General features: G+C 42.4%; 1 protein-coding gene across 1 annotated transcript in view; it reads left to right on the top strand.

The window, feature by feature from the left end:
* The window catches only part of PIK3R2 (phosphoinositide-3-kinase regulatory subunit 2), a 151,247-nt gene that overhangs the window by 110,355 nt on the left and 15,629 nt on the right, over nt 1-25,263 (top strand). Inside the window, exons 10-15 of the mRNA XM_077476339.1 lie at nt 7,877-8,057; nt 11,265-11,390; nt 11,485-11,627; nt 16,502-16,678; nt 19,765-19,836; nt 23,166-23,336. Coding sequence (XP_077332465.1) covers nt 7,877-8,057; nt 11,265-11,390; nt 11,485-11,627; nt 16,502-16,678; nt 19,765-19,836; nt 23,166-23,336 — 870 coding nt within the window. The remainder of the gene's footprint in view (nt 1-7,876; nt 8,058-11,264; nt 11,391-11,484; nt 11,628-16,501; nt 16,679-19,764; nt 19,837-23,165; nt 23,337-25,263) is intronic.

The following is a 25,263-nucleotide window of genomic DNA, read 5'->3' as shown; positions in this document are numbered from 1 at the left end:
GATCTCGTTTGCCATCCTCATTGACTCCAGACTCAGAGAAAGACTCTCTCTTAAGGAGCGCTTGCGGAAGCCTCCTGTACATTTGCCTGCAAGCTTTGTATTCCCACCCATGCCTCCTGGTACCGAGTTGGTCAGTGAAGATGAACCCATGCACCTGGGCTTCATGTATCTCTCTGCGAATGAGAGAGCCTTTAGGAGGAGGGAGAGATTGTGCCTTTATTGTGGCCAGGCAGGTCACTTTTTGAAGTCTTGTCCTACCCGTCCAGGGAACGCCCGAACCTCGAGGTCCTGTCATGGACAGACCTTAGGTGACGTTGTTTCGTCCCCAGTTATCCAGAAGGATAAGCCCCTGGTTTTGGTCACCCTTTCTTGGGTTGAGTCGTCCATCGAGATACAGGTGTCAGGGCTGGCTTAGCCCTTCCGCCTCTGGGCTGGCCACTCAGCTGTCAGCTAATTGCCAGCTCTCTTCTCTCTCCACAGTTACCAGCTGTCCCTGATGATGCTCGTCTGACCTGCCTATTTAAAGCCTTCCAGCTAATTTCTCCATTGCCTTCACGTTGGTTACATCACAAGGAACCATCTCCTGCTGTTTGTTTCAAGACTGGCTTGCTGACATCCCTTCTGGCTTCTTATCCTGCTTGCAGTTGCTCCCCTTGGATCCCTGACTTCTGGACTGGCTGATTACCCGATCTGGTTTATGAACTTTGGACTGGCTGACTACCCGATCTGGCTACTGGACTCTGACTATGCTTGGCTACGCTTTTTTCTATTTACCTTTTTATTTTTATTAATAAACAAGTGTGATTTGATTGTACTTCTGTCTCAGCCTGGTTCATGGTTCCTGACAACAGGCTCTAATCGACTCTGGGGCTGCAGGCCTGTTCATTGATGCTGCATTTGTTTCGCAGCACTCGATTCCGCTGCAGCTGGGTGACACTCCACTTGCCATTGAGGCTCTTGATGGGAGACCTTTTACAGCCTGCCCATGTGACTCATGAGACGGGTCCATTGTCCATGGCCGTAGGGGCTCTTCACCATGAGATAATCCAATTCCAAGTTATTTCCTCACCCAGGTTTCTGCTGCTTATTGGTTATCCTTGGTTACAGAGGCACAACCCCTCTTTTGATTGGCTCCATGCTGAGGTTCTGTCCTGGTCACCACAATGCAGTGAGACATGCTTCCTGAAGGTATCCAAGGTCCTGTGCACCTCTTCACTCCCCTCCGTGCTGGAGGAGTACCGCGATTTTAGCAATGTCTTTGATAAAGGTCAAGCCGGTAGTTTGCCTCCACACCGGTTTTATGATTGCGCAATTGACCTTCAACCTGGTGCTATACCTCCTCATGGCCAAGTTTACCCCTTGACGGTCTTGGAAGATAAGACCATGGAGGAGTATGTTGCTGATGCACTTTCTCAAGGTTTCATCCGCAAATCCTCGTCTCCTGCTGGTGCTGGTTTCTTCTTTGTGAAAAAGAAGAGCGGTGAACTGAGACTTTGTATAGATTATAGGGGTCTCAATCGTGTCACGATTAAGAATGCCTACCCGATTCCGCTGATTACAGAGTTATTTGACCGCCTCAAGTAGGGGTGCACCGAATGTGTTTTTTGGTGCCGAAACCGATACCGAAAATGAAAAATACACTAGGCCGAAACCGATACCGAAACATATTTAAAAAAATAATATTTTTATACAGGAGATGGTCAGAGACTGGGGACATGGTACAGGAGATGGTCAGAGACTGGGGACATGGTACAGGAGATGGTCAGAGACTGGAGACATGGTACAGGAGATGGTCAGAGACTGGGGACATGGTACAGGAGATGGTCAGAGACTGGGGACATGGTACAGGAGATGGTCAGAGACTGGGGACACGGTACAGGAGATGGTCAGAGACTGGGGACACGGTACAGGAGATGGTCAGAGACTGGGGACACGGTACAGGAGATTGTCAGAGACTGGGGACACGGTACAGGAGATGGTCAGAGACTGGGGACAAGGTACAGGAGATGGTCAGAGACTGGGGACAAGGTACAGGAGATGGTCAGAGACTGGGGACACGGTACAGGAGATGGTCAGAGACTGGGGACACGGTACAGGAGATGGTCAGAGACTGGGGACACGGTACAGGAGATGGTCAGAGACAGAGGACGTGGTACAGGAGGTGTCCCCTATTGCAGCCAGTGTGTCCCATTGCAGCCAGAGTGCCTGTGCCCCATTTTGCAGCCAGAGTGCCCCATATTGCAGCCAGCCGGTGCATGGAAGAGAGGAGAGCCGCCTCCGCCACCTGTTTGATCACAGCGTCGGAACATCTCAGCTTTCATTTCAATAGCTGTGTGTTCCCGGCCGCGCCGTCACACACAGCCCCTCCCCCTTGTCCAGGCACTTTGATAGACAGATCATCCGTCCAATCCTGCGGGTGATCTGTCTATCAAAGTGCCCGGAGGCGGCTCTCCTGCGCTATAGGACACCCCCGTGATGGGCGTTACCAGGGCGGGGGGCGGAGCCCCGTCCCCCACCCAGGCCACGCCCCATTTTCGGCTCCATTATCTGCCGTTTTTCTCTTTCGGCAAATTGCCGAAAAGGGCATTTTCGACCGATATGTTTCGGCGCCGAAATTTCGGTGCATCCCTAGCCTCAAGGAAGCAACGGTTTTCATGAAGCTTGACTTGAGAGGGGCATACAATCTCGTGCACATTAAGGAGGGCGACAAGTGGAAAACTGCGTTTAACACCAGAACAGGTCATTATGAATACCTGGTAATGCCTTTTGGCCTTTGTAATCGGAAGTTTATTCGTAACTTATCGTCTCTGGTCAAGCCCCTGACTGATACAGTATGACCAGAAAGGATGGTAACCCACAGAGTTGGTCTCCGGAGTCCATTAAGGCCTTTGAGACTCTCAAGACCGCCTTTGTTTCTGCTCCTGTGTTGGCACATCCTGATCCTACGTTGCCCTAGAAGTTGATGCTTCTGAGACTGGAGTTGGCGCCCTTCTGTCTCAACGTCCTAACTGAGAGCACTATGCATCCGCGTGGCTACTTTACCAAGAAATTGTCACCTGCTGAATGCAATTATGAGATTGGTGACAGAGAGCTGTTGGCGATCATTTTAGTCCTGAAAGAATGGAGACATCGCCTTGAAGGTACCACTATGCCTGTTCTTATTCTTACTGACCATAAGAATCTTACATTCTTGTCTGAGGCTAAGTGACTCTCCCAGAAGGAAGCAATGGGCTCTTTTCTTGTAGAGCTTTAATTACATTGTCTCATTCTTACCCGGTACTAAGAATGTAAGGGCTGATGCCTTGTCACGACAATTTTCCTCCACTTCCAAGTCGGAGTCAGTTCCGGTTCCTATGATTCCTCCTGATCGTATCTTGGCTACGGTTTGCACCAGTCTTACTTCTCCTTTGGGTGACAAAATGCTCAGGTCCATGCTCTTCCTGATAAACCTTTGTGACCGCTGCTTTGTCCCAGAGAGTCTCCGTACTGCTGTGCTCCAGACTTACCATTCTCCCAAGGCAACTGGCCATCCTGGGAAGAATCAACTCATTTGGGCCATTTCCCAACAATTCTGGTGGCCTAGTCTACGGGCTGATGTTACTCCCTTCGTAGCTGCCTGTCCCGTGTGTGCTCAGAGTAAGACTCCACGACACCTTCCAGTGGGCCTCCTACAACCCATAGCCAATGGAGAGAGGCCCTGGACTCACCTGTCTATGGATTTCATTGTGGAGTTGCCCAACTCCCAAGGCAACACTGTTATCCTTATGGTGGTTGACTGGTTCTCAAAGATGTGTCATTGTATTCCACTTAAGAAGTTGCCTACCTCTAAGGAACTGGCTTCCATTTTTGCTCGGGAGATCTTTCGCTTAGATGGGCTACCCAAGGTGATTGTCTCGGACAGGGGCAGTCATATTGTCTCTCGGTTCTGGCGAGCCTTTTGTGCACAGTTGGGAATCCAGCTTGCGTTCTCTTCTGCGTATCACCCACAGTCTAATGGGGCCGCAGAATGAGCCAATCAGTCCTTGGAGCAATTCCTACGTTGCTATATTTCTGACCATCATAACAACTGGTCTGACCTATTACCTTGGGCAGAGTTTGCTCACAACAGTGCCTTCAATTCTGCCTCCCGATTGTCTCCATTTATGGCGAATTATGGTTTCCAACCTTCCATGTTGCCTGACTCGTTTGTTCCTCAGAGTATTCTTGCGTTAGAGGAGCATCTCCGTGGTCTTCGTTCCACTTGGGTACAAGTCCAGGAGGCTTTGCGTCATGCTAATGATAGGTACAGACTCCATGCTGACCGCAGACGCCTGCCTGCGCCTTCCTGCCAGGTTGAGGACAGGGTCTGGCTGTCATCTCACAACCTCCCATTTCGTGTTCCCTCACTGAAGTTTGTACCTCGGTTTATTGGGCCTTTCGGTGTCCTTCGCAGGATTAACCCAGTAGCTTACGCGTTGGACCTTCCTCCTAGTATGCGCATCTCAAATGTGTTTCATGTCTCCTTATTGAAACCGTTGGTTTGTAACCGATTTACCGCTTCGGTGCCACGTCCTCACCCTATTCAGTTTGAGAACCATGAGGAGTATGAGGTACAATCCATTGTTGACTCCCGTAGGTTCCTTGGGTGCATTGGAAGGGGTACGGTCCAGAGGAATGCTCCTGGGTTTCATCCTCCGACATACATGCCCCTGTCCTCCTCCACGAGTTCCATAGACTGTTTCCCCTGAAGCCCGGTGGTCCTCCCAGGGAGAGGGGTCATTGAGGGGGGGGGGGGGTACTGTCAGGGCTGGCTTAGCCCTTCCTTCTCTAGGCTGGCTGCTCAGCTGTCAGCTAATTGCCAGCTCTCTTCTCTCTCCACAGTTACCAGCTGTTCCTGATGACGCTCGTCTGACCTGCCTACTTAAAGCCTTCCACCTCACTTCACCTCTGCCTCCGCCTTGGTCACATCACTAGAAACCATCTCCTGCGGTTTGTTTAAAGACTGGCTTGCTGACATCCCTTCTGGCTCCTTATCCTGCTTGTGGCTGCTCTACTTGGATCCCTGACTTCTGGCCTGGCTGACTACCCGATCTGGTTACTGGACTCTTGCTATGCTTGACTACACTTTTTCTATTTACCTTTTTATTTTTATTAACCACTTCAGCCCCAGACCATTTTGCTGGTCAAAGACCAGACCACTTTTTGCGATTCGGCACTGCGTCGTTTTAACTGACAATTGCGCGGTCGTGCGATGTTGCTCCCCAATAAAATTGATGTTCTTTTTTTCCCACAAATAGAGCTTTCTTTTGGTGGTATTTGATCACCCCTGCGGTTTTTATTTTTTGCGCTATAAACAAAAATAGAGCGACAATTTTGAAAAAAAAAACGCATTATTTTTTACTTTTTGCTATAATAAATATCCCCCAAAAATATATAAAAAAACATTTTTTTCCCTCAGTTTAGGCCGATATGTATTCTACATATTTTTGGTAAAAAAAAAAATCGCAATAAGCGATTGATTGGTTTGCACTAAAGTTATAGCGTTTAGGGGATAGTTTTATGGCATTTTTATAAATTTTTTTTTTTTTTTACTAGTAATGGCGGCGATCAGCGATTTTTATTGTGACTGCAACATTATGGCGGACACATCGGACATTTTTGACACATTTTTTGGGACCATTGTCATTTATACAGCAATCACTGCTATATCAATGCAGTGATTACTGTGTAAATGACACTGGCAGTGAAGGGGTTAACCAGTGGGTGGCAATGTAGGGGTTAAGTGTTCCTAGGTGTGTGTTACTAACTGTTGGGGGCTGGGCTTTAATTTAGTGAACACTGATCTCTGCTCCAATCACATGGAGCAGAGATCAGCGTCACTAGTTGCTAGGCAGAACGGGGAAATGCTGTTTACAACAGCATTTCCTCGCTCAGCCGCCCCGCGAGACGATCGCTGGTATGCCCGCGGCGATCGAGTCCGCGGGACCCGCGACCGGACTCATGGGGGTCCCGACCAGCACGCGAGCGCGCCGCCGGCAGGGCGGCATTAAAGATTGGACGTACCTGTACGCCAATATGCCTGCCTGTGCCATTCTGCCGACGTACATCTGCGTGCGCTGATCGGGAACCGGTTAATAAACAAGTGTGATTTAATTGTACTTCTGTCTCAGTCTGATTCATGGTTTCTGACACCTAGGTTTTCGGGCCTATCAATCAACACCGCTAAATCCAAAGCAATGTCGATCAACCTCTTGTCCTCTGAACTAGATACCCTAAGATCTGCATTTTCCTTCCCATGGTTAAACTCACTACCCTACCTGGGGATCAATCTTACCCCACGATACTCAGGCCTTTATCAAGCCAACTTTCCCTTACTTTTTGGGAAGCTGGCAGCTATGCTCACCTCCTGGTTTACCCTCCCGTTGTCCTGGTTCGGAAGGATCGCAACCAGCCGTATGACTTACCTGCCAAAGCTGCTTTTTGTTTTTTTGTTTTTTTTTTAGGTCTTACCGGTCCATGTCACTCCTCACATCATACGTATACATACATATTTATCTGGAGTTCTACAAGACCCAGGATCAATAAGCAGGTTCTCTATGCCCACAGGATCAATGGAGGCCTCTCGAAATTTGCTGCCAAAATTAACACCAATCATATTGAGGTCAGGACTCTGCACACGGCCAGTCAAGTTCCTCCACCGCAAACTTGCTCATCCATGTCTTTATGGACCTTGCTTCGTGCACTGGTGCTCAGCAATGTTGGAACAGGAAGGGCCAATCCCAAACTGTTCCCACAAAGTTGGAAGCATGAAATTGTCCAAAATGTCTTGGTATGCTGATGCCTTAAGAGTTCCCTTCACTGGAACTAAGGGGCCAAGCCCAACCCCTGAAAAAACGACCCCACACCATAATCCCACCTCCACTAAAGGATTTGGACCAGTGCACATAGCAAAGGTCCATAAAGACATGGGTGAGCAAGTTTGGGGTGGAGGAACTTGACTGGCCTGCACAGAGTCCTGACCTCAATATGATTAGTGTTAATTTTGGCAGAAAATTTGGATTCAGTTTTATTCTTAGTCTTTTTTGACTAAAATGGCATTTTAGTTTTAGTCTTCTGAAATTGTTTGTTTTTGTCATATTTAGTCGACTAAATCTCCAATACATTTTCTTTAGTCTATTAAAATCTCCAGTATGTTTTAGTCGACTAAAACTAATTTTGGTCATTAGTTTTAGTCATCAAAAATCAAATGGGTGTCGTTAAATTGTAATGCATTATTTAAGCATTTTTCTACAATTTCCAAACTCATTATTTACTGCTGGAGTGAAAAATCGAATATGTTATTATTTATAGTATTATGGTTTGAACATGCACCACAGACCAGTGTTAATTTTGACGTCAAATTTCAATTTAGTTTTAGTCATACTCTTTTGACTAAAATGCGATTTTAGTTTTGGTCGTATTTTAGTCATCTCAATTGTTTTTGTTGTATATTAGTCAACTAAAATAGTATTAATTTCCTCAACGAAAATGTTTTAGTCAAGAAAATTAACACTGAACCCAATAGAACACCTTTGGGATGAATTAGAGCGGAGACTGCGAGCCAGGCCTTCTCGTCCAACATCAGCGCCTGACCTCACAAATGCGCTTTTGGAAGAATGGTCAAACATTCCCATAGACACACTCCTAAACCTTGTGCACAGCCTTCCCAGAAACCTTCCCAGAAGAGTTGAAGCTGTTATAGCTGCAGGGGGTGTGCCAACTCAATATTGAACCCTACGGACTAAGACTGGGATGACATTAAATTTCACATATGTGTAAAGGCAGGCGTCACAATACTTTTGGTAATATAGTGTATGTGTGTATATATCTATATCCTATTAAAATATTTACTTTTCAGGAAAGGAGGAAACAACAAACTGATCAAGATATTCCATCGAGATAACGTGTATGGATTCTCTGAACCCCTAACATTTACATCAGTGGTGGCCCTTATTACACATTACAGGCATGAGTCTCTAGCTCAGTACAACCCTAAACTTGACATCACACTGCTATACCCCATGTCTAAGTATCAGCAGGTTTGTAATCATTTGGCTTATTGTTTTTGTTTTTCCTTTGCCGCCTGTTACAGAGAAGCAATAGATTGCTTTCAGATCGATTTTATTATAGTTGACCACCGGAAGTTTTTCCCCCCTTCATGACCAGGTCATTTTATGCTGTTCAGCACTATGCTGCATTAACTTGCAATTGTTTGATCATGTGACACTGTTTGCAAATTTAATTCTTATAATTATTTTTGTACGAGTAGAGCTTACTTTTGGTGGTATTTAATCAAAAATAGGTTTTTATTTTTTTGCTATATATAAGTAAAAGGATACTGAAGAATTAGAAAAAAAAAACTTTTTGTTTTTAGTTTCTGCAAACATAATCGTTCTTCATAAATTAGGCCAAAATGTAGTCTGCTACATTTCCTTGGTAAAAAAGGAAACGTGTCAAAGCTATAGAGTCTACAAACTATGGTGTGTGTGTATGTGTGTATATATACAGTCAGGTCCATAAATATTGGGACAGCGACACAAAAGTAATGGGACAGATTAACAATCATCCTTCAAACTCACTTTTTAATACTTGGTTGCAAATCCTTTGCAGTCAATTACAGCCTGAAGTCTGGAATGCATAACATCACCAGACGCTGGGTTTCATCCCTGGTGATGCTCTGCAAGGCCTCTACTGCAACTGTCTTCAGTTCCTGCTTGTTCTTGGGGCATTTTTGTCTTTGGCAAGTGAAATGCATCAAAAATTATTATTACACTCATTATTACCACTATTTTTATCACTAATATATATATTTTTTTAATTTTATTTTTATTGTTACTGTTAATTGTCATTGTCCATCTGCACTGTGAAGCGCCGTCCAATGAGTTCTGAAGCATTTTGCTGAATGTGAGCAGATAATATTGTCTGAAACACTTCAGAACTCATCCTGCTGCTTTTATCAGCATTCACATCATCAATAAATACAAGAGAACCAGTTCCATTGGCAGCTATGCATGCCCACGCCATGACATTACCACCACCATGCTTTACTGATGAGGGGGTATGCATGGATCATGAGCAGTTCCTTTCCTTCTCCATACTCTTCTCTTCCCATCACTCTGGTACAAATTGATCTTGGTCTCATCTGTCCATAGGATGTTGTTCCAGAACTGTGAAGGCTTTTTTAGATGTTGTTTGGCAAACTCTAATCTGGCCTTCCTGTTTTTGAGGTTCACCAATGGTTTACATCTTGTGGTGAACCCTCTATATTCACTCTGGTGAAGTCTTCTCTTGATTGTTGACTTTGACACACATACATGGAGAGTATTCTTGATCTGGCCAACTGTTGTGAAGGGTGTTTTCTTTACCAGGGAAAGAATTCTTTGGTTATCCACCACAGTTGTTTTCCGTGGTCTTCCGGGTCTTTTGGTGTTGCTGAGCTCACTGGTGCGTTCTATCTTTTTAAAGATGTTCCAAACAGTTGATTTGGCCACTCCTAATGTTTTTGCTATCTCTCTGATGGGTTTGTTTTGTATTTTCAGCCTAATAATGGCTTGCTTCACTGATAGTGACAGCTCTTTGGATCTCATATTGAGAGTTGACACCAACAGATTCCAAATGCAAATAGCACACTTGAAATTAACTCTGGACCTTGTATCTGCTCCTTTTAAATGGGATAATGAGGGAATAACACACACACCTGGCCATGGAACAGCTGAGCAGCCAATTGTCCCATTACTTTTGGTCCCTTTAAAAAGTGGGAGGCACATATACAAACTGTTGTAATTCATACACCATTCACCTGATTTGGATGTAAAGACCCTCACAATAAAGCTGAAAGTCCTCAGTTAAAGCACGTCTTGTTTGTTTCATTTCAAATCCATTGTGGTGGTGTATTATATATATATGTATGTGTGTGTGTGTGTGTATATGTGTATATATACAATATATATATATTGAAAATTGATCAGGATTGATGGCTTTTCTCATTTCTTGGGGCCCTAAAATGCCAGGACAGTACAAATACCCCCAAATGACCCAATTTAGCTGAATAACCAGTCAAAAGTATTGATATGATACGATTTTTTGGAAAATGAAAAAATCAAATAAAAGATTTTTTTTTTTTCTCACAATGTGTTTTTTTTTTTTTTTTTTAACACAGTCACCAGTGCAGTACAGTGACGTTATTTGACCAGTGTAGTAGTGATCAGAGATACTGACTAGTGACAGTATGTAAAAACCACTTTTCGTACCGCTGGACATCATATGATGTCCTTGGCTTTCAGTGGAGATATGTGAATGCCTGCAGGTGCATCATTCACATACTCCAGAGACCCCAGATCTCGCTCTAAAGAGGACCTGCCATGCCCTAATTGTATTAAAAGGGATGTTTACATTCCTTGTAATAGGAATAAAAAAATAAATACATTAAGGGAAAGTGTAAAAATAAGAAAATTTATAATAAAATATACAACAATAAAAAAAAAAAAATGAAAGTACCCCCATCCCCTCGCGCACATGTTCGCGCACAGAATCTAATGCATATATAAGTCATGTCCACATATGTAAACAATGTTCAAACCACACATGTAAGGTATCATCGTGAATGTTAGAGAGGGAGCAATAATTCTAGTGCAAGACCTCCTCTGTAACTCTAAACTGGTAAGGTATGGAAGCAAGTTAAGATTTTTCTGCTCTTTAAGGTTTTCTTTTTACATACTCACATCATAGTGTCACCATAGTTACTGTACTGCACTTGGAGGTTGATTGGGGTTTTTTTTTTTGTTACAATGTTATTGCTTATAACAGTGATGATCACGGTTAAAAGCAATAGTTTTTGTTTATTTCTTGAGTTAGGTAGCACCACATTCTATTTTTATCACAATAGTTTTAGATGTCATGAAAGGCTTTCATTCTTGACCATTTGCTTACTATTGTGATCTGTAATTGCCTACAGATAATTACATGGTACAGGGTGTCAGGTACCATGTGATAGCTGTGGGCTAATCACAGGATCATAATAGTAAACAAGCAGTCGTAAATAGAAACCATTCGTGACTACTGGTGTACCAGTACATTGCTGAGCCTGTATCTGCCGTGTGCTCACAGTAAAACTACTGTTTGCAGGTGGCAAGAGGTTAAAGTTTGTTTTATTTCTGTTTTATATCTATATTTACTATACATTATAAAAATATGTACAATACCATTCTTCATTTCTTTAATTACTATATTTTGTTTTATGGAAATAGGACCAGATTGTTAAAGAAGACAGCGTAGAAGCTGTAGGAGAACAGCTTAAAGTTTATAACCAACAATACAGAGAGAAAAGCTGGGAATTTGACTCTCTTTATGAGGAATATACCAGAACAACTCAGGTATGCCTTTGACATAAATCATCTGTGTATTTTGTTTAAATCCTGCACTCTTCTAGTATTTTACCACCCATGTTCTCTGTTTTCTTCCAAATAGGAACTACAGATGAAGAGAACAGCCGTTGAAGCTTTTAAAGAAACAATCAAAATCTTTGAAGAGCAGTGTCAGACCCAAGAAGCATTCACTAAAGACTACATTGAAAAGTGTCGTCGAGAGGGCAATAACCAGGAGATTGACAGGTACCATACACCTTTCTCCAAGTAAATTGTAAACCTTCATTCTTTTGGGGTCCCCTTTCCTAGGGTAAAGGAACATTTAAAATCTTTGCTTGGATCTGAACCAAACAAGGTAACACAATACACAGTAAATCGAGCTTGCATTAATTTCTCACATATCACAGAAACCTTGAGAAATCTTGCCACAAAATGTAATCCCAATCCCTAAAATAGAAGCTTTATATGTTCACATAATTTCAGAAGTTGTGTTAATTCTGCAGCTTTTGTCAAAATGATAGAAACGGTCGATACATTATTTTATGGAGAGAAAAAAAGGGCAATTGTTTAGAATACATAGTTTCATCTATTTAAATTTATTTTAGACTTTACAGTCTTGTTCTTGTTCATTTGCATCTTGTCTGTTCACATATTTACGCTTTATGTATTTAGTTTTGTCTCCATTTTCGTGTCTGAAACTACTCATGTATATCCTTAGACATAGAACATTTGTAGACTTGGTCATTTTGCAACATAAATTTAACATTTGATATGCTAGTTTTACCCATTTACCTTCTGTGTGCAGTAACAGCCCCCCTAGTACTTACCTGAGCAATATTTCAATCCAGCAATGTGCACAAGAGCAGTCGCTCTCCAGGGTTTCTTCCTCCCATTGGCTCCCACTACTGTCACAGCTAGTGGGGAGAGAGCAGGAGACCTGAGAAGAGGAGGATCGGGGCTGTTCTGTGCAAAACCAATTCACAGAGCAGGTAAGTATGACATGTTTGTTATTTAAACAAAATAATTTAATTAATGAATCACTTTAAGATAATTGGATACTGCCAAGAAGTTTTCTAGAGTTGCCCATAGTGCATGCTCCTGTGACCCATAGGAGAAGCCCAGGCAAACAAGCTTAGGCTGGACTTCTCCTTTTAAGGATTAAATTGAGGTATCTACGGAAGGAAGTTGCTCCCTACCCCAATATCCACAATCATACCTCCCTATTGAATGGGCCTTCTTTATATTACATGTACAATCTGTTCACTGCCTTGTCATGGCAGACCTTTCATGTCTAAGAAGGACCTGCTCAAAAGGCTTTGTACAGGATGCCAGGGATGAGTCCTGGATGGCAGGTATATATAACAGCTATTTGTGTTGTAATTGGAGTACTGGGATGTGCAGAGTACAGGTACTTTGGACCTCAAAGGGTTAACCCCGCAGTAAGAGAGGGCTGAAAAGAGCAGGAAGCAGTCAGTATGTGTTCATTAGCTGTTGCATGGAGCAGGAAACTATTTTGAGAGATTTCTGGGTAAAACACTGCTAAACTGCTGGTGACCTTTCCTTTGAACCCCTGGAGCAGGTGGGGACTTGAGAACCTGTTATATGACAAGTGTATGCTGGTTGTGAGCCAAAAGTCTGTATTGCTGTCTTCTTTCTGTTCGTTTCTTCTACCTGTTTCTACTTGCTTCTTCATGAAGCAGATCTCTACAGGCAGGCAGCCTTTCAGTCATAAGGGGTGGCCATCATCTTCCCTTTTAGGAAATATTACTTTCCAAATCTAACACAGGGATGCTTGTCCATTTAAAGGATAAGTTCACCTTTTTAAAAAACAATAATAAATACACATCATTTGCAGGTAAAAAATTGTGCATTTATTCATTTTATTTGGAGCCTGTAAAGCATTGCACCCTAAAAGTGTCTAAAGCTTTTACCAGCTTTTAGGTGTGTTTTTCAGGCATCAAGAGCTTGGACGGTAATTCTCACTGGCCAGAATAATCATTTATTCTGGCCATTGAAATGAATAAACAAGCAATTCCTAAACAAGCCTAGCATTAATGCAAAAGTGTTTTTTCTGCCAAAACGCTGCTTTTCCTGGATGCACTGGTAGTGGGTTTATTTTCTTGCCTGTATTTTTTCCCTCAATGGGCCTGCAAAGCATTTTTACCTGTGATCAGTGGGACTGGAACAGGGGTACAGGAGGAGGTGCTGGAGCATGTTCCATCCTAAATATGGGTGTAATGCGTAACATGGTCATCTTTACCTTTAACCACTTAAGCCCCGGAAGGATTTACCCCCTTAACCACTTCCCACCCGGCCAATGCACATATACTGCCGGGTGGGAGCCGTCTACTCCTGATAGGACGTTCAGGAACGTCCATCAGGAGGAGCGGGATCGCGCGCGCGCATGCCCGCGCATCGGCGCGATCCCGATGCGCCCGTGTCACCCGGACACGGCGCATCTCAGATCGGCAGGAGGGCTCTGTGATTGGCCCTCCTGATCACATGACGGCCGTGTCCAATCACGGCCGTCATGTGATGTAAACAAACAGCCGGTTGCTAGGCAATCGACTCCTCCTCTCCTCACACAGAAGTCATCGCTGAGGAGAGGAGAGCAGATTGCTGCAGCCGGCTGATGATCAGTGAGTATGAGCTGTTTTTTACAGCTTTTTACTCACTGATCTTCAGTCTAGTGTAAACACACAACACACCACACAGTGTAAACACAGTCCCCACACATGTCCCCATAACACACATGTCCCCAAAACATACATGTCCCCAAAAAATAAAAACACATGTCCCTAATAATAAAAACATGTCCCCCACATATGTCCCACTAAAATCACATGTCCCAATGATTATCTGCACACATATGTACGTGATCACCTGCACACATATGTACATGATCATTTGCGTACATATGTCCGTGATCACACAAACCAATTATTATACACTTAACGGAATTTTTTTTACCAAAAACATGTAGCAGAATACATTTTGGCTTAAATTTATGACAAAATTTGATTTTATTGGATTTCTTTTAAAATAGAAAAAAGAAAATATTGTTTTTTTTCCAAATTTCCGCTTTTTTTGCGCTTATATCGCAAAAAAATAAAAAACGGAGTCGTGAATAAATACCACCAAAATAAATCTCTATTTGTGCGAACAAAATGATAAAAATTTAATTTGGGTACAGTGTAGCATGACCGCGCAATTGTCACTGAAAGCGCTAGAGCGATGAAAGCTGAAAATTGGGCTGTATTGTAGTGGTTAATGACCAGGCCAGGACCAGTGCCAGTCAGGCACTGCATCGCTTTAACTGACAATTGCGTGGTCATGCGACGCTGTACCTAAACAAAATTGATGTCCTTTCCCCACAAATATAGCTTTCTTTTGGTGGCATTTGATCACCTTTACAGTTTTTATCTTTTTCGCTATAAACAAAAAAGCTGACAATTTTTAAAGAAAAAAAAAACAATATTTTTTTACTTTCTGCTATAATACATATCCAAAAAAACAAAACGAAAAAAAAAAATGTTTTCATCAGTTTTAGGCCAATATGTATTCTGCTACATATTTTTGGTAAAAAAAAAAAAAAAAACGCAATAGGAGTATATTGATTGGTTTGTGCAAAAGTTATAGCGTCTACAAAATAGGGGATAGATTTAGGGATGTTTTTACTAGTAATGACGGCAATCTGCGATTTTTAGCAGGACTGCAACATTGTGGCGGAGAAATCTGACCCTAAATGACACTTTTTGGAGACCAGTGACATTATTACTGTGATCAGTGCTTAAAAAAAATGCACCAAACAATGTAAAAATGACACTGTCAGGGAAGGGGTTAACACTAAGGTGCGATCAAGGGGTTAACTGTGTTCCCTGGGTGTGTTCTAGCTGTGTGGGGGATGGGCTTGTTCGGAAAATACAGATTGCTGTTCCTGATCACTAGGTACAGCAGATCTCAGAGTTGTCTCCTGTCAGAAGGGGGATCTGCCAGTATATATGCGGAAGGCAGTCGGCAAGTGGTTAATAAAATACAGAAGAGTTTTTGCAAGAAAACAATATTTTAAAGTAATACTAAAGGCTTGGGTTTTAAAATAACAAACATGTTATACTTGCCTGCTCTGTATAATCATTTCATACAGAGCGGCCCAGATTCTCCCCTTACCCCCCCTCTCCCCACCCAGCCGCATCATTCACTCACAGCGTTCTGTGCATGGGTGAACTACAACTACCCTCTTCCATGGGAGCTGACTGATTGTAGTTCTCAATAAACTACCAGGGTGCTGATGAAGCCTCTATGTAACTCAGTGATCCTTTCTGCCATTCAGTAACTGCCTACCCATACGAGGTAAGAGCGGGCAGCTATATTGACAGGAGCCTGACATTGCACCCACGATGCAACGGTAGATATCCTGTTTACTGTTCTAAAAAGTAAGATAAAGTCCAAATTTTGGCTTAACATCAGAACTGAATTGGAGGGGATTTTTTTCAATGGGGAAACTAGTTCTGGTGACTCCCCTGGGATTCCCCCACTCACTTCCTGTTTTGGCTATCAGAAAGGAAGTAAAGGGAAATCTCCCCAATGAAACAGATGGCAAAAAAAAACCCAAAAAAAACTGGTAGGGGTTATAACCTCCCCTTACGCTATCCAAAATCTGAAAAAAATAAGTTTGCCTTTTATTCTACCCTAAGTTTGCTATCTACTTACATTTTGTATAGTATTAAAAAACACAAATAAAATATACAAGCATTAAAAGATAATACATATCATTTATATGATAAGAAATGGGACCCTTGGTTTGCTCATTCTAAACACTTTTTAAATCCTGAATAAATAACACTTTTCATTAACCACTTTGCGCCCGCGCTATAGCTGGGAGGGCGTCCCTGGACGTCCTCCCTTTAACTTCCCCCACGGGCGTGCATCGGGGAAGTTTTGTGCTGGCTGTGTCCCCCTGACACAGCCAGTCACAGATCGCTGTAAACTGCCAATCACAGCGGCCGTTTACAGTGCGATTAAAAAAATAAAAACACATCACTGCATGAAGCAAGGTTTTATACTCCTGTACTTGAGATATTGCTTTGTTTATCATATCTCTTTAACTATTTTTCTAATAGGATCTTAATGAATGCAGAAAAACTAAAGTCTCGAGTGACCGAAATTCATGACAGCAAGAAGAAACTAGAGCAAGACTTAAAAAAACAAGCGAATGAAAATCGTGAAATTGACAAGAAAATGAACAGCTTGAAGCCAGACCTTTTGCAGCTGCGTAAACTTAGAGACCAGTATCTGGTGTAAGTAGCATAGCGCAGCAAATCTCTATCTGGTATACATTTTGAATTGCTCTTCTACTGTTTGAGCAGAAGTACAGAAACAGAAATGTATCCATTTCATAAAAAATATTAAGGTGTCTATTAATAAAGAATTCTCTTTGCTAATGTCTCCACACTTATGCAAGTGTAACAAATAATGCTCGTAATGTTTGCAATATGTGTGTAACCGTTTCCTTGTTGTCATTTAGTTAGGCAAATATAACATTCCCTAACATTAAGGCCTCATGCACACTGGACGTTAAAATAACGTTATAAAAAAGTCAGTAGCTTTGCAGTGAGTTTTTCAATGTTATTGCAATAGCGTTTATTAGCATTTTTCTGCATTAGTATTTTAGCGTTTTATTTTTTTTTGTTTTTTGTTTTTTTAAGAAAAAATGTTTTTATTTTTTTTTGTTGTTTTTTTTTTTCAATAGATCAAAAACATTAAAAAAATGCGAAATGTTTGAGTGTTTATCAACATTTATCAGCATTAGAGCGTTTTTACAGCTGAAATACGTCTCACGGAACCCACTCGTTTTTTTTTTTTTTTACTGCTCAAAAACGCCACTGCCCAAAACTGCTGATAACAGCCTATATGTGCATGGACACCTAGGATAACATGATGGAGAGTTTAATGACTGTAGAAAACATATACAGCCAAAAACAACTGCTGTAAAAATTAAAAAAAACATCCAGTGTGCATGAGGCCTAAATCCTAGGAGAAAAATATCAATAAGCACATTTGACCATGAGAATTGTTCACTAACAGAAAACAGCCGAACGCTAGAGGCCAAGAACATTCATCCAGCAGGGGAAATATTTTCTGGCCTGTGTACAGTCTTTGACGAATCCTGTGCACACAGCCAAATGAATGGGTGTTTTTCTGAATGAAACTCCAGCTGGAGTGTGCAGCAGAACATTTAGTAATGGTATTATTACCACTGCTAAATGTTTCTTCCTGTTAGGAAGCTGTCACTCACCGCTGTCCTTACAACCGGTGTATTGAGCTGTCTGATAGAGTGATAGGTGAATGTAAGTAAACAGCCAGGATAGCGTAGAAAACAGCCTGAGGTCTCCACCAAAATGTATCAGCATTTTAAGTCTTGTATGAATTTTAAGGGGAACTTATTCGAGCATGCAGCTGACAGCTGAATGTGCCAGATTTGGTGGTGGGGTTGGAGTCATTGGTTTTTAGGACATCGGTGGGTTCCCCTGATGATTAAGTGTTCTTAAGGCTAAGACAAGAGGAAGACAAATGCAAACCCCAGCAAAGCATGATCCAATTTGCTCCAGCAGGGGAAAAAATTCCTTCCTGAACCCCCCAAGAGGCAATCGAATATTCCCTGGATAAACTTTACCTATAAATGTTAGTACTCAGTTATATTATGTAACTAATTGTTATATTATGGATATTGTTTGCTATGCTTACACGAATGTTGAGACATAATGCCAAGCAATTTTTTTTATAAGTAGACCCCTGAGAATATGGAAACAGTCCTGAATTTAGCTATTTTCTTGTTTTAGTTATTTGGTGAGTTGCCATGGGCAAAATGTCAAATATATCAGCGAACTGTGAATTATCTTGGAAGCATCTCAAATGCAAACGGAATGCACCACAAAGCATGCTGCATTTGCCCCTTGATTCAGGATTCTGCTATTACATTTTTATGATATGTACATGTATTTATATAGGTTTAGAGTGTGATTGTAGTGTTAACCAGCTGGAAAATTTAAAGGGACAGAATCATTATTTAAATTTATATTGGCAGGCTCAGAATATTCTTTGTATATGTTCGCTTTACTTTGTTTCTATTGAGTTTTAGATTTATTTTTCTTCTTTCTTTTTAGTCTGTTGCTTAACATTAGTGGAAGGTGATGGAAGGGGTAAAAATCCTTTCCTTGGAGTTTGAGAGACCAAAGTCCCACCCCACTGTGTTCATGATCATGTTCCCAATACTGCTTTTCTGCAGAACTGAGGCATGCTGGTAGTAGGAGGGGCTATTCTGGGCTGGTCCACAGTGTTTTGTTTTGTCAGTGTCCAGTTCTCCTGTTGAGGGCAGTATGACACAAAGACTAAAGACTTCTGTGTCCCTCAATGAACTCCCAAGAAAAAGATTTTACCTAGAATACTAACATAAAATCCTATTTTAAATTAAATGGCTGTAAACCTAGGAAGAAGAAACTGCAAGACAAAGGTATAATGTGCTAGTATGCCTCGCATACTAGCACATTATGAAATGCTCAAAACCCTCTCAGCAACACCCGCTCACCACTTAGAGTGGTGACCTCTTCTCCCATCCTTTCTCCTGGGATTGCAGGCTCTGGCGCTGTGAGCTCCGGGAAGGAGCTCTGAAGTTCCCGCACAGTAAGCCGGACCTTCAGAGCGCATGCGCCGCTGATATCATCGTCTGTATGCATTATGAATATCGCCTAAACCCTGCAGGTTTAGGAGATATTTATTTTACCTACTGGTAAGCCCTATTATAGACGTACCTTTTAGGTAAAAATCAAAAAGCGGAATTTAAAACCTCTTTAACTGGATATCAGCATTGCGCAGTATATATAACAGAGCTGTAGTGTGGGAGGAAATCATTTTGTGTGCTGACAAAAAGCATGCTGATAGAAAGGGAAAGAAGAGTGAAAGAGAAATGAGCCCATAATGGTCCTGCTTTTCCTTACTTCCCAGTAAAAGGTTAAATGATGTGTGGAGAACTGAGAAGGACAGTTTACAGCAAAGCACTGGTAGGCTTAGCTCTGCCACTTCAGTAATAAAGGCCTAACTATAATAACCGTGCCTCACCAGTCTATCAGGAAACTGGGATAGAATTATGCTTTTATGACCTTTAGGTGGTGCAGTGAACTACACATTCTTACAATCTATTTTTAATGTAAAGAGCTTATTTAATCAGGCCATCTAAGTCAAGATAGCTGCAAAGAAGCATGCCCTATATGGGGTTTTACTAATGTGCATACGATCATCTACAAATAAATGGTATTTCATCTATTGTCTCCTTGCATCTTATAGCTGTTGCCTATATTCTGTTTTATTGTCCTGTCCTGTATTTCAGTTGGCTGTTTGGCAAAGGGGCTCGTCACAAAGATATCAGTGAGTGGCTGGACCTGAAGAATGAAGCTGAAGAGTAAATATATATATATTTTTTTGTTCTTTCTATGTGGTCTTTTATTACAATATTGGAAATGTAAAACCGGTATTGTGTATTTGCAATAATCTGAATATATACTGTAGTCCTAAACGATTTTACAGGCTTGCGCTTAGCACAACAACATGCATAAAGGCAAGTAGTTGTTGAAATTCTTCCTTCGGCCTAACATAAGGTTAGGCAGAAAGCTTAACACTGAACTCCAGAAATTCAGCCACTATGTAAAACTTGCTGTACCCTTTTTGTTCTCAGCTTCTGTATTTGCAGAGTTATATTGAGCTGCTGTTTCTGCCCCTCCTGGCATTTAGTAAAACTTTCAGTTGTAAATAAGAGAAGTATGGGTTTAAAAAAAAATGTATTGATCCGATACTGCATCTGTCCCCCGCAACCTCTGAGACTGAAAACTGAGCGATCAAACACAGATGATCTCTCAGTTCTTCGTGTTCAGTGAGCAGATAGACAGTCAGCAATTGGCTCTCTGCCCTGCCCCTCCAGCGCCAGACTGTGCAGTGGGCTGGAGCGGCCCAGCCAGCTGTCTGTCCAGAGCCTGGATTGGCTGAGTGATGATGGCCAGTAGCGGGCTTTAGCCCACTGTCAGCTGAAATGGGTCACAAAGCAAACTGTACTCCTGTGATCCCCAAAACTCTCAGGCTTTAACCCTTCCTTACTCTATTTGAAAATGTAAAAGTTTTTTGTCTTTAGTAACACTAGGTAAAACTGGCCAATAAACATTACTCTTGCACTTCAATCAAAATCCTGCCTGCATCATAATCTTGACCTGTATGCCATCATCGAAGCTAGGGTTTTTGCTTGATTGAAAGGAAGTGAATATATAAAAACTAAGGACGTTTAGCTGGACAAATTTGTTGGTGCCCCTACAGTTCATTGAATATTTACTTCTTTCTGAAAAGTGATGAAATTAAAAGGAATTTTCTCATGTGTACTTGCATGACTTTAAAAAGCAAATAGGTGTGAAAAGAGGAAATTATTCCTTAATATGCAGATATTCTAAAATAGCCTGGTACCGCTAGAAAAAATGATAAATAATTGGATCAATGTGATATTTCAAACAGTTTTGTCTAATTAATATAATACGTCTTGTAATTAATCAGCCCATATAAATGGAGAATAGTAGTGACTGTGATTTTTGGTATTATTGTGTGCCCCACACTGAACATGTACCAATGAAAGCTAAGGAGTCATCTGAGGCTAAAAGACCATCCCCAAGCAAGCTCGATGATCTTGTGACTACAGCTGCAAATATTAAGACTTTTAAGGTGCAACCTCCTTGGACGTGGTTGCAACTGGAAAACCGGCCCCAGGCTGAGTTAAAGGATAGTAGGAATAATCAACAAAGAGCCAAGGAAAACTTTCAGGCTAGGTTCACACATACAGTGTGGGAAAAAAGTATTTTATCCCCTGCTGATTTTGTACATTTGCCCACTGACAAAGAAATGATCAGTCTATAATTTTAATGGTAGTTTTTTTTTTTTTAGTTTTTTTTTTTATACATTTTTTTAACAGTGAGAGACAGAATAAAATAAAATATCCAAAAAAACGCATTCCAAAAAAGTGAGAAAGCGATTTTAATTTTAATGAGTGAAATAAGTACCGTATATACTCGAGTATAAGCCGAGATTTTCAGCCTCTTTTTTGAGGCTGAAAGTGCCCCCCTCGGCTTATACTCGAGTCATCGCTGTCTGCCCGCTCGATCAGCGTGTCGAGCAGACAGACAGCGGCCATTCTATAATTCAAAAGCCGCGCCTCCGGCTCCGCCTTCGCCTGTGATAGGCGGAACACTGAATTTCCCAGCAGCCTGTGTTCCGCCTATCACGGACATCGTATCATCCTCGTACTACGGACGAGGATGATACGATGTACGTGATAGGCGGAACACAGGCTGCTGGGAAATTCAGTGTTCCGCCTATCACAGGCGAAGGCGGCGGCGCAGCTTTTGAATTTTACAATGGCCGCCGAGGCGCCGACGAAGAGGGCACGGGACGGAGGCAAGGCAAGGCACGGGACGGGACGGGACGGAGGCAAGGCACGGCGGCGAGGCACGGAGGCAAGGAGGCAAGGCACGGGACGGAGGCTCGGGACAAAGGCTCGGGACACAGGTAGGCTGGACACACACACACACACACACGGATGGATACACACACACACAGGGATGGATGGATGGATGGAGACACACACACACAGGGATGGATGGATGGATGGATGGATGGAGACACACACACACAGGGATGGATGGATGGATGGACACACACACACACAGGGATGGATGGACGGACACACAGGGATGGACGGACACACAGGGATGGACGGACACACAGGGATGGACGGACACACACACAGGGATGGACAGGCATGTCTTACCCTCGGCTTATACACGAGTCAATAAGTTTGCCAGTTTTTTTGGGGGTAAATTGGGGGCCTCGGCTTATATTCGGGTCGGCCTATACTCGAGTATATACGGTATTTGATCGCTTATCAATTAGCAAGGTTGCTGGCTCCCAGGTGTCTTCTATATGGTAACAAGCTGAGATTAGGAGCACTCCCTTAAAGGAATTCAAATTATTCTGGAGTGAAACATACTGCCCAGTGTGAGTAAGCGCTGTCTCAGTTGCAGGTCATGGGTCCTCCCAAAAGTGTATTGTCCCAAAACACACAGGTAGGAGCACCCAAGAATGGTTAAGAATAAAATGGTCTGTTCTGAAGTTGTTTTCTATGAGCCCTGATCTGAATCCTATGAAACGTTTATGGAAAAAGCTGAAACCTGCCGTATGTAGAGGGAACGTCAAACCTGAGACAACTGAATGGGCTAAACTACCGTTGGCATGTGCAGAAGTTTCAATGAGAGCTCTAGAAATTGCTTGTTTGCAGTGATTCCCTCTAAGAGTTGCAAAACAATTATCATTTTTGTCCATGCCATTTTCATATGTTTTGGAATTTTAAATATTCTGTTTACTCAGTACTCAAACAAAAGTGCCATTATTTTTTCTGTACTAAATAAAGAGTAAACCATGACCAATGTCATATATTTTTTTAGTTAATTCAGAGAATATTGTAGGTTCTTTTTTTTTTTTTTTTTTCATGGAAGGCTACCAGATTTGTTCACGGCTGTAAATATTCTTTTAAAATGTCATGCATGCAATAGAGAATTTCTCTCAAGTTTTTGTCTGTTTGATTTGGTATTAAACAAAACCGTACAGGGGATTAACCTATAGAGTGGAGATACAGGTTATGCTTTATGTTAAACTGTGTATTTAGAAAATAGATGTTTGATATACCTATGTGACTTGCAGCCCATACTCCATAAGGGATGGTGAAGAGGATCTCCTACACCATGATGAAAGCACTTGGTACATGGGAAAGATGAAAAGAGAGCAGGCTGAAGAGATGCTGGCTGGGAAAGCAGATGGTACCTTTCTGATTCGGGAGAGCCGACAGAAAGGCTGTTATGCCTGCTCTGTTGTGTAAGTATGAGGTTACAAACCTGTGAGATGTATATTTCCCAATTCCCTAATAATACTTTTGTTAAATAGTGTTTGTTTTTCTTAGGCTAAATGTATTTAAATGGATAATCATGCCAATATAGAATATTTATTGTTACTTTTATGCTGGCACCTAAAGCACCCTGCCTAACACTAATAAAACTTCAGGGGCTCCAGTAATGTACCCTGTACCCAGGTTTGTCCATTGTTCTTGGAACACACCTGTCGTTGGTGTGCTGTAGTCCTATTCACTTTGAATGGCACCCCGACCCACCAATACAGTAGAGTGCAGCAGAGGTTGCAGGAAGAGATGGGCAGCAGACTGGCAGCATTTATAACCTGAAAGATTTTTCAAAGAAGCTTATTTTTGATTGCCAAAGATAACTATTGTTTCTTTATTGTACATCACGGGACACAGATGGGTTATAGGTCACCTTTAGGTGAATGGACACTGGTATAACCAAAACGGAGTGCTCCTCCCATACCGCGAGTATCAGTTTTTTCACCAGTGTCTGATGGGATCAAGGGGCTGTGCAAACGAATCCATCCAAAGTGCTTGAAAGCCAAATGGATGGTACCCGGACCTCGTACAAGAAGAAACACATTTTTTGCCTGTAATGCTTCTCTTTTGAGAGCTGGACCCTGGGACCCAGCACCTTGGTCATGTTAATACAGCCAAAGAGTTTTCCAGCAGTGGGGCTGTACAGGTCCAAGGGAGTGGACCCATGAAAGGGGACCCGGTCCTTGATGGTCTGGCATGACACGGCCCGCCGTGTTGGGTGAAGGCTGGATCTGTGTCTGATAATTTCCAGCAGTCTTGCGGCAGGGATCAGGTAAGTCAGAAAGACAGGGTGTGTGTGTGTGTGTATATATATATATATATATATATGTGTGTGTGTGTGTGTGTGTGTGTGTGTGTGTGTGTGTGTGTGTGTGTATATATAATTCACCTGATCTTTCTGGTGTGAGTATGCGATGCCTTGCCTGTGTTTTGCCACCATAGGGTGTAAAAGCTACATACCTGGCTTCCAGCATTCCATGCTTCCCCTGTGATGTGCTCAAGTGTAAGCAAAGGCTTCCTGCGTCCTGCCCCAGCATTATTTCTCCTGCTCTGTCAGCCATCAGTAGGTGTTTGGGGGAATCAGAGAGGTCAGGTTCCCCCCTGCTGAAGGCACACCCCCCCTTCATCTGCCCTCTCTACAGGGCCGGCTATCTCCGCACAGATCGCGAGAAAGGCTTTTTTTAAAGGGGCGGCGCATAAGTCCGCAGTGGGTGGGGTGAGGTTCAAGTGACTCCTCTTCTGAGAACCTCTCTCAACTTTGTAGTCTCAGAAATTGCTAATTCAATCCCTTATGGACTTGGTCCGCTCTGGATATAAGTTGCCTCCTGCAGAGGTGAATGAGGTTTCCTTCTCCTCTTTGGGTTTGCTAAAAGCCCCATAAGGTACTCATGCCTTCCTTATGCACCCATTACTGGAGCAACTGATTTGTGCTTATTGGGATCACCCAGATAAGCAGTTTTCTCCCCCTAAGTAATTTCAATTTCTTTACCCTATGGAGAAAAAGTTCTCAAAGCGATGGGATTTGCCAGCAGTGGATGCTGCTATCTCCTCTGTTAACAGAAGTTTAACTTGTCCAGTGGACAATGTACAAGTATTTAGAGATCCAGCTGATTAAAAGTTGGAATTTCTAGTAAAAGCCTCATTTGCTGTAGCCGGGGGGAGTGGTCCAACCTGCAGTAGCAGCAATAGGCATCTGTCAATCCCTTTGGGATGAACTCAAGCAGGTTATTAAAAAAGTTCCTGCTCAAGCTGATGAGGCCCAAAGTTTAGCTGAGCTTCCTAGGGCCCTATACTTTGCAGTGGACACTATCAAAGATTCTTACTTATGTTGATACATATGCGCAGCAC

Source organism: Lithobates pipiens, unplaced genomic scaffold (assembly GCF_037356315.1).
Source record: "Lithobates pipiens isolate NorthernLeopardFrog02 unplaced genomic scaffold, aLitPip1_a1.2 Scaffold_13, whole genome shotgun sequence".
Classification (NCBI taxonomy): Eukaryota; Metazoa; Chordata; class Amphibia; order Anura; family Ranidae; genus Lithobates; species Lithobates pipiens.
Note: the sequence above shows the minus strand (reverse complement) of the source record. Positions and strands in the feature narration are given on the sequence as shown.